Source organism: Siniperca chuatsi, linkage group LG3 (genome assembly GCF_020085105.1).
Source record: "Siniperca chuatsi isolate FFG_IHB_CAS linkage group LG3, ASM2008510v1, whole genome shotgun sequence".
NCBI classification, from domain to species: Eukaryota; Metazoa; Chordata; class Actinopteri; order Centrarchiformes; family Sinipercidae; genus Siniperca; species Siniperca chuatsi.
This window is the reverse complement of record NC_058044.1, coordinates 19,880,752-19,888,963: the sequence shown is the minus strand read 5'-3', so window position 1 is coordinate 19,888,963 and position 8,212 is coordinate 19,880,752. Positions and strand designations below refer to the sequence as shown.

Below are 8,212 nucleotides of genomic sequence, written 5' to 3'. Positions count from 1 at the left end.
CTGAAAACATCAAATTTAAATACTGTTATTCCCAGAGTTCAAGAACAAATCTCTCTATCCAAAAAACAACCTATTTGTGTATTTATTTACATTCTATGAAAGCAAAATACAGGAATAAACATTATATTGCACAAACACACATACCAACCATACTGTAGGGCTTTAATTGCAAGCTTTAAGTGTGACACAAGTAAAGCTGCCACACTTTTGGGATACATCCCTGTTAGACTGTGTTGTTGTGATCCCACAACACAAACATGTGTGAGAGATACAGCTATTATTCCATCAAGCCTGTCAATATAGATGCAGTCCCATGTTTTATCTGACTAATATGTTAACATGGGGAAATGGAAGATTTTCCATCAGCTGTTTTGCTTGGAAATAGTTGGTGTCAGCCTAATACGCTGTACAAAAAACAAGAACCTCATCAGCAGCACAAGATCAACCAACTGTTCCAGATAAATAAATAGACATTTTAGTGTAATGTTTACATTCTGAATTTGACCCAACAAGTCTCACTTTCCACTGCAAAAGCGTGGAATCAATAAACATGTCTGAGTAACAGATACATTCAGTACAGTATACAGTATATGCTTCTTTAGAGCTGAAACAATTAGTCCATTAATTGATTATTTGCAACAGTAGTGTATTATTTTGCAAAGGAGCACGACATAAACACACAGGTACTGCTTTTTGTTCTGTCCCTGATGAGTTCTGTTGCAAGATGATTGTGCTCTTCAAGACACCATGTGGCCTAATGGATAAGGCGTCTGACTTCGGATCAGAAGATTGAGGGTTTGAGTCCCTTCGTGGTGAACAATGAAGAACAATAGTCCATAAAGAGTTACTCTGAGAGCTAATGCTCAACATAATTACATGCTTAATACATTTTGCCTTTGCTAGTCACAGTCAATCAATCAAGACAAACTGTAGCCTAGGTTATCAAGAGACTGCGTGGCCTAATGGATAAGGCGTCTGACTTCGGATCAGAAGAATGAGGGTTCGAGTCCCTTCGTGGTTGAAAGCTGCACGCTGAGTTGAAGTACAGTTGAAGGAGTCATCTGTCATCTTCTCACACGCAATGCTACGGCTGCAAGAAATGCTTCTGCAGAAATACCTGCAAGTGGAGAGACAAGAAAACCACTACTATTTGATATCATATTGATACTCACTTACTACACCTGCTTTTGATTACTTCTTGTTGCGAGTGTAAACATCACTTTGTCACATGACACCACTGCCGGGTTCAGCTTTCTTATAGGAACTCTTAATACATCCATGATCCAAACACACAGAAAACACAGATAGAAAAGTTAGCCATGATAGAGATGGCAAGTCAAAATTATGGTTTTTAAGTCAGTAATTGCACTAGTCCTTTATATTTTTCATTAAAAATTGTCAAAATTAATAAATCGCACAATTTTGAAAAAACATTATAATTTCAAAATTATTATATAGCCTATATATATGCATTATTGCATTGTTATAAAAATGTATTCATTGGTTTAGTTTTGTGGGTTCACATAATCTCAATAACACAAATACTACTTCATGATTTTGAAACCTGCACTTACACAAGTGTATGTGATCATTAATAAAACTGTGATCAGTGCATAAAATGACTTAGAATGGGAGATTTTTTTAAATTGTTATTCCTATTTGTCTATGAAGCCCATTGGTGATAATTTAACACCAATTTTGTCATACTAGCTTCATGGTTTAACAACACCTCGAATGACAAAATCAAGACAATTCCTGTTTTACATAATTTCCCTGCATTAAAAGTTCATGTAGTTGACTGTTTATCTGAAACTAAAATGTACAAAGGAAGCTGTACAAGGCTGTATAACCTGTGGGGAAAGAGTGACACAACTCAATATAAATAGAAAAAAAACACTTATTTGTAATCTGTGTAATAAACCTTACGCGGGGGCCCAGGCTTTGTTTTGCTCATGACACACTTTAACTTACTGTAGGCTGAATCAATATTTGGAGCCATCAGTGTACAAAGAGTACTCTTCCCTATTGGGACACAACACTGCAGTCGTGCACGTACACCTACACAACTCGGTGGTCACTGTGTGGCACACAACTGTGCTACTCAGTTTACTTTTTTGGAAAGCCTGCATGTTGAGGGTTAAAGTAGCGATTCCTTCATACTGTGTTTTGTGTAACAGAAAATAGCTTTTTTTTAGAGGTAACAAGCAGGAGATGCAACATGACTTTATTGGGACTGTCGTTTTTTGTTCTGGCTTTAACCTACTTCGTTACTGTTTATAGCAGGCTGGCAGGTAAGGTCAGTTATTCAAATTATGTAAACATTTGTGTTTTCTTGAGTTAAATTCTTCATTAGACAACATATTTTCTTTTTGGTATGCTGATAAGGAATATTTTTTTCTAGGCAACCTGTCATGTTGTAGTTCACTAATTCCCTGAAATCTGTCATGTTTAATTCAAGAAAGCGCAGATTCTTTTAGAGTGCTACATTATACACATTTATGGAGATTTGTCTGGTTGAGTTGTGTTCTTAAGATGTTCAAATTTGAGGTTTTCCATTACCTCCCCCAACAAGCATCGATGAGATGTTGGTGAAGTCATTTTCCATCTGAATAGAATCAGCTGTCAAGGAAGCAGAGTAGAGAAGGCCACAACTGCTTGCCATACAACCACAGGTGAAGGGATTGTATAAAAATGACTGGGAGGGTAGGGTTTGGATTCAGAGAAGGAGGAGGGTTATGGCTTTCAAAGATAAATGACAAATGATGAAGCACAGTTACTAGCTTCCGCAGTGGCTAAATAAACACCAACAATGTGGTACCTATACACAATGGAACGTGCAACGCACAAAAACACACAGCAAAATAGGACATGCGGTACATTACTTCCCACAATAAGCAAAGCACAATTCACAGCAATGAAGCTTAGATGAAATAACACAGTTATGAAAACTATCTAGCGTCAGTCCGTTTAGGGCTATCCGGTGAAATCCTCTCAAGCTTGGATACTGACGTGTTCGGGTCCGCGCTGTCGGCGGGTTCAACGGTAAAACTGTTCCTTCGGGGGGCAACGGAGGGAAGCAGCAGTTGACTCTAGTGGGGAGAAAGTGGGGCTCAGCCGCTGTCCTTTTCTCCGTGAAGAAAACAGTAAATCTGTGTCCTTTCCTTCTTTCCTTCTGATTGTTATGCGGAGTATAACAATCGGGATCCAAAAAGTGTTTCAGCAAACACAAAGCAGTCTGTTGCTCGTCCAGCGAGCTGTCCTAGGAAAATAAAAGTTCAACGTTAATTAACGGCTAGAGATTTGGTGCTATTTTATTATTTGGCCTTTGTTTTCCATTCAAGCCTTGGGTCAAGGATTTGCCTTTCCCATCTAGGCCGCTGTCTTTTGTTCTTCACACGTGGTGAGGCCCAACAGAGGAAACAGTGTGATTTAGTTATTGACCGACAAAACCTGCATGTGGAGGAGGTCGGCATGGGTGTGTGGATCAGCAAAACATTGGACTTTAACACCGGAGACCGCTGTTTGTTTCCTGTTGACAACCGTCAGTCAACGCTGGTTTCTTTTAACCATGACCACCATCGTTCCGTAACCTTAACCATGCGTTTAATATTGTAACCATGACGACAAAGGTCTAACCCCCTAACCTTAACGAAGTTGTCATTTGAACCCAAACCATGATGTTTTTTTCTAAATTTCTGGCGGACATGGACAAGCAACATATTTTGTTGTTTAATTTGGAGGACTTGTTGGTCTTCTTCTTTGTGCTGAAGGGGGGGCAGTCTGACCTTTATTGGGGGAGAGCAGGGGAAGGCATTTAATTCTTTCTCACTATATTTGACATTCTTCCTACAAGCTGATAGTTTTTGTTAAATTGTCTTTTATAATGCCATTCAGGAAGGGCCACAGTGTGACTGTCATTTAAAGTAAAAGAGTTCATTCACAAACTCATCTTTGCACTACAATGTTCTTCCTTCACTTCTTTTGTTCCTTATTTGTGTTAATTGTCAGGTGTCCACCTGCGTAACATGGACAGCTTCATCCGAGCCGTGCGGCAGGTTGAAGACTCCAACCCTGGTCTGCCCCCCCTGGCTCTGGTCAGGGCCCTGAGGAGGACCACCGGCCACGACGATGTGATGACCATCCATTACTTGGGTGCATCATATAATCTCAGTGATGCTGAGGTCCTAGAGACAGCCATTCTCAATGCCTCATCCTTTAGCTTTTTTGACAAGGCCATCCACCACCTTGTGACAGATTACGGGGAGGAACGAGGGGTGGTTCTCGCTCCAGATGGCACCACGGTAGCCCTTGCACCCTTATTGCTAGGAATCGAATCGGGACTGAAAGCCAAGATGGAGGGGACGCCAGCTGTTGGGATCTTCCCTCTCACCTTAGGCAGGACGCTAGGCCTGTCCTTCCTTAGCCTCCAGGACTTCCCGACATCTTATCGCCTGGGGCCTAATGGGTGCTGGGACAATGTGGACCATCCTAAGGTGTTCAAGCTGTCTCGGCCTGCCACTATGGCCACTAATGCTGTGATTAATGGGGGCATGGATGGAGCTATACTGGGCATGGACATCACCAATCTACCTGCATCTGAACAGCCGCAGGCCCTCAGTGAGATTTTGAAAGGCTATTATAGTTTTATACTGCATGAGGGGCAGGGTCTTGATGCTGTGACCAGCCATGTTAGCCCAAGGCGAAGAGAGATCTCTAGATCCATTCTGGAGCCACTTGATCTTCACAGCCAGGTGATGAAGACACTAGCATTAGTCTGGAAGTTGGAGAAGACAGAATGGATTGCTCTGGACACTGGAGTGGGGAAGGCGGTGAAGGATGGATTGGAGGCGTTTGTGCACAAGTTCTGGGGTGAGCTATGAAATTATCAAAAAGAAGTGCACTTGGGTGCAAGGTAGGGCTGTAAATAATGATTATTTTCATTACTGATTAAACTACAGATTGTTTTTTCAATTAATTGTTTGGTCTGTAAAATGTTAGCAAAAATGTTTCCAAAAATTACAAAGTCCATCACAAGCTCCCAAAACCCATGGTGACTTTTTAAAATGTCTTCTTTTGTCTGACCAATGGTCCAAACCCAAACATATTCAGTTTACTATCATAGAAGATTATGAAAACTGAAAAATATTCACATTTGAGAAGCTGAGAATGCTTAAATGGTATTCAATTATCAAAATTGTTGCTGATGTCAATCAACCAATCAATTAATCGACTAATTGTTGCAGCTCTAGCACAAAGGCTAGTCCTTGGGATGATTAAAGAACCCTGTGTACAATAGTCTTTCTCATTATTTAGGACTGTATTGTCATTGTGTATAGTCTGGTGACTCTTGGATAGCCCGACTAATACTGGAGTTTTGAGCCTGAAAAAAATCAGATAACAATAAATCAGCCAATGTTCTTTTTTACCTAATTTTTTAATTTATGTAAATACATTACATAAACAAACATTTTTTAGCCAGATATTTCCCTCAGGAGTTGGTAGAGACCAAAAACAGAGCTCAAGGAAAGTGAATATTGGACTTACATTCACCAGATGGAAACAGACACTAAATGAATGATAATGTTAATGTTAATAATAACTCTGTGTCTGCTGGATGTGTAAATAGGCAACTTTTTGCTAACATGTTTGACACATCAACTTATATGTCGGTGTTGTGTTCAGTTTGTTTTGCTGGTGGTTTTAATTAGTTCTTTATGACCAAGATATGTTCTGAGCAGGACATTTTACAGTTGAGCTTGTAAGTGCCTTCTGGTGGACAAACTATATAATGACATCATTCTTTCTAAACTACTTCAAATATATCTTCAGTATTTCTGTCCTAAAATGTCTTGTCACTTATCATCCAACATATACACAGATATTAAAATCATATATCTGAAATAAGCTAATATTGGTCAGGCTCTTGACACTACTCTTGGAACTCTAGTTTTGAGTGGGAATTTAAGCTTGTGGGTATGACATAGCAAAATAGTTGTTTTAGCATCCTAACCCTCATCCTCTCTTCTCAGACTGCCCTCAAATCATCCCTCGTTGTCAGTGGGGGGCAAAAGCCCACCGGGGTACACCTATCCCACTGTCCCTGCCCCTCCAATTTCTCTATGTTCACCACACCTATGAGCCATCCTCGCCCTGTTTATCTTTCCCAATCTGCTCTCGCAACATGAGATCCATGCAGCGTTTCCACCAAGAAGATCGTGGTTGGAGCGACATAGGATACAGGTAACTAACCTTTAAATGAAGTTTGACATCTTGGGAAACACGCTTATTTGCTTTCTTGCTGAGAGTTAGATGAGAAGATTGATACCGCTTTCATGTTGCATAAAGTGTGAAGACAGGAGGCGATTAGCCTAGCTTAGCATAAAGACTGGAAGCAAGGGGAAATCGCTTGCTTGGCTCTGTCCAAAGTTTAAAAATCTGCCTACCAGCACCTCTAAAGGTCACTAAGTAACACTAGTATCTTGTTGATCTTGTTTAATCTGTACAGAAATAGAAATGTGAAAATGACAGCTTGTGGTTTCACGGAGAGTTACATGATGTAACTAGTGTTAGGTAGATGGATGACCTGTTGTTCATCAAGAAATTGTTACACTATGTTACTCCCTCTAAAACCACAAATTGTTGTTTTTACACTTTTATTTTTGTACGGATTAAACAAAAGAGATGTAACGTGTTAATAAGTGAGCTTTAGAGGTGCTGGTAGGTGGATTGTTTTTTACAGTCAGGCTAGCTGTTTCCCCCTGCTTCCAGTCTTTATGCTAAGCTAGGCTAATCACCTCCTGTCTCCAGCTCCATAATAAACCCACAGATATGAGAAGAGTATAGATCTTCTCATCTAACTCTTGGAAAGAAAGCAAATAAACGTATTTCCCAAAATATTGAACTATTACTTTATGTAGAGATTAATTTGGCATTAATTCGGAATATCTTGTACTATTTGTGTCTTAACATCACCCTCCAATTTTTGCAGAAATGTTTGTTAAGTTTACTTCAGACCAGTTATTGTACACTGCATTCATTAATCATGTCTGTACTATCTTTGTGCCCTCAGCTTTGTGGTCGGCTCTGATGGCTACGTCTATGAAGGCAGAGGCTGGAACCACCTCGGCAGACACACCAGAGGGCACAATGACATCGGGTACGGCGTGTCAATCATTGGTAACTACACTGCCACCCTGCCATCTCGCCATGCCATTGACCTGTTGCGCCATCGTCTAGCCCGATGTGCAGTAGATGGAGGACGCCTGGCTGCCAACTTCACCATCCAAGGCCACAGACAGGTGGTAAACTACACCTCCTGCCCTGGAGACGCCTTCTTTTCAGAAATAAGAAGCTGGGAACACTTCGGGGAATGACAGGACCCCCCCCCACTGCCAGTTTGGGGTTCTTAAAAATCATTAATGGATCTTCATGGTATGATAACTATCACTGCTGGCTGTTTTTTTGTCTTACTTTTTGAAATAGTTTCACTTTATGAAATGGCTCTTGAGGTAATCCTCCTGGACTAGTTTTAATGTAGATGATTCATTTCAAACCCACCTCTTTGAGTGCAGAATTAATTAAAAATCAATGTTGCTTTGAATGATGGCCAACCAAGTGGATCTGTTCTGGTCAAGCTCTCCTGCGGGGGGCACCAGTGGGTTTAATACGGAGACTCAGGCACTTTAGAGCTCATTTAGGTTCCCTGAAAGGACCTTATGACTAAGACGAGTTTAGGTCCATTATACATTAAAGGTTTTGTACCTTTGATGTATAATGGATCTCCTCAGGATCAACTGTTTAATATCTGCAGTTTATTCACCTACTAACTGGGGGTTCTGTAGCTTTTATCAACTTTTCAATTTATCAATACATCTGATCATGTTAAAGGATAACGTATGTATACTGTCAGGCTTGTATGGATATAAATACTAATGGAGTTTCCATATCGGAGTATGACAAACTTTATTCCAAGTCCCAATCAGTAGGACAGATATTAAACAAAACATACAAAAAACCCCTCAAGTTCTATTTTACATTCATCTTATTTCTCCTCTTTTTATTTTACAGAACACAAGAATAAAGAGTCTGGTCAACTGTAATAAATGTGATCGTTTCTAAGTCTTGTTCATCAAGTACAGCTGAAACAAACACACTCAGATCTTTTTCTGCATTTGACAAATGCTTTGCAATATTGGTATGGATTCAAACTGCA

At 40.1% G+C, this 8,212-nt stretch overlaps 1 protein-coding gene, 1 long non-coding RNA gene and 2 other non-coding genes across 5 annotated transcripts; 3 read left to right on the top strand and 1 right to left on the bottom strand.

The window, feature by feature from the left end:
- Nucleotides 1–57: 57 nt before the first annotated feature.
- Nucleotides 58–3,982, bottom strand: LOC122873623. The gene is made up of 2 exons (XR_006377482.1): nucleotides 2,560–3,982; nucleotides 58–1,117 (listed from the first exon to the last, which is right to left on the bottom strand). It is a non-coding gene; the product is annotated as an uncharacterized LOC122873623 (long non-coding RNA).
- trnar-ucg lies at nucleotides 744–816 on the top strand. Its single transcript has one exon. It is a non-coding gene; the product is annotated as a tRNA-Arg (tRNA).
- On the top strand, nucleotides 949–1,021 carry trnar-ucg. Its single transcript has one exon. It is a non-coding gene; the product is annotated as a tRNA-Arg (tRNA).
- LOC122873621 (N-acetylmuramoyl-L-alanine amidase-like) lies at nucleotides 2,040–8,099 on the top strand. 2 transcript variants are annotated; one of them, XR_006377481.1, is made up of 5 exons: nucleotides 2,040–2,291; nucleotides 4,009–4,869; nucleotides 6,030–6,240; nucleotides 7,070–7,431; nucleotides 8,068–8,099. XR_006377481.1 is itself a non-coding variant. In XM_044190586.1 (4 exons), the coding sequence occupies exons 1-4, from the start codon at nucleotides 2,219–2,221 to the stop codon at nucleotides 7,371–7,373; spliced, it is 1,449 nt and encodes a 482-aa protein (XP_044046521.1). In that variant the 5' UTR covers nucleotides 2,040–2,218; the 3' UTR covers nucleotides 7,374–8,099. The 2 variants fall into 2 exon arrangements, 1 of the variants encoding a protein (XP_044046521.1); XM_044190586.1 differs by having other exon boundaries at nucleotides 7,070–8,099.
- Nucleotides 8,100–8,212: the final 113 nt, after the last annotated feature.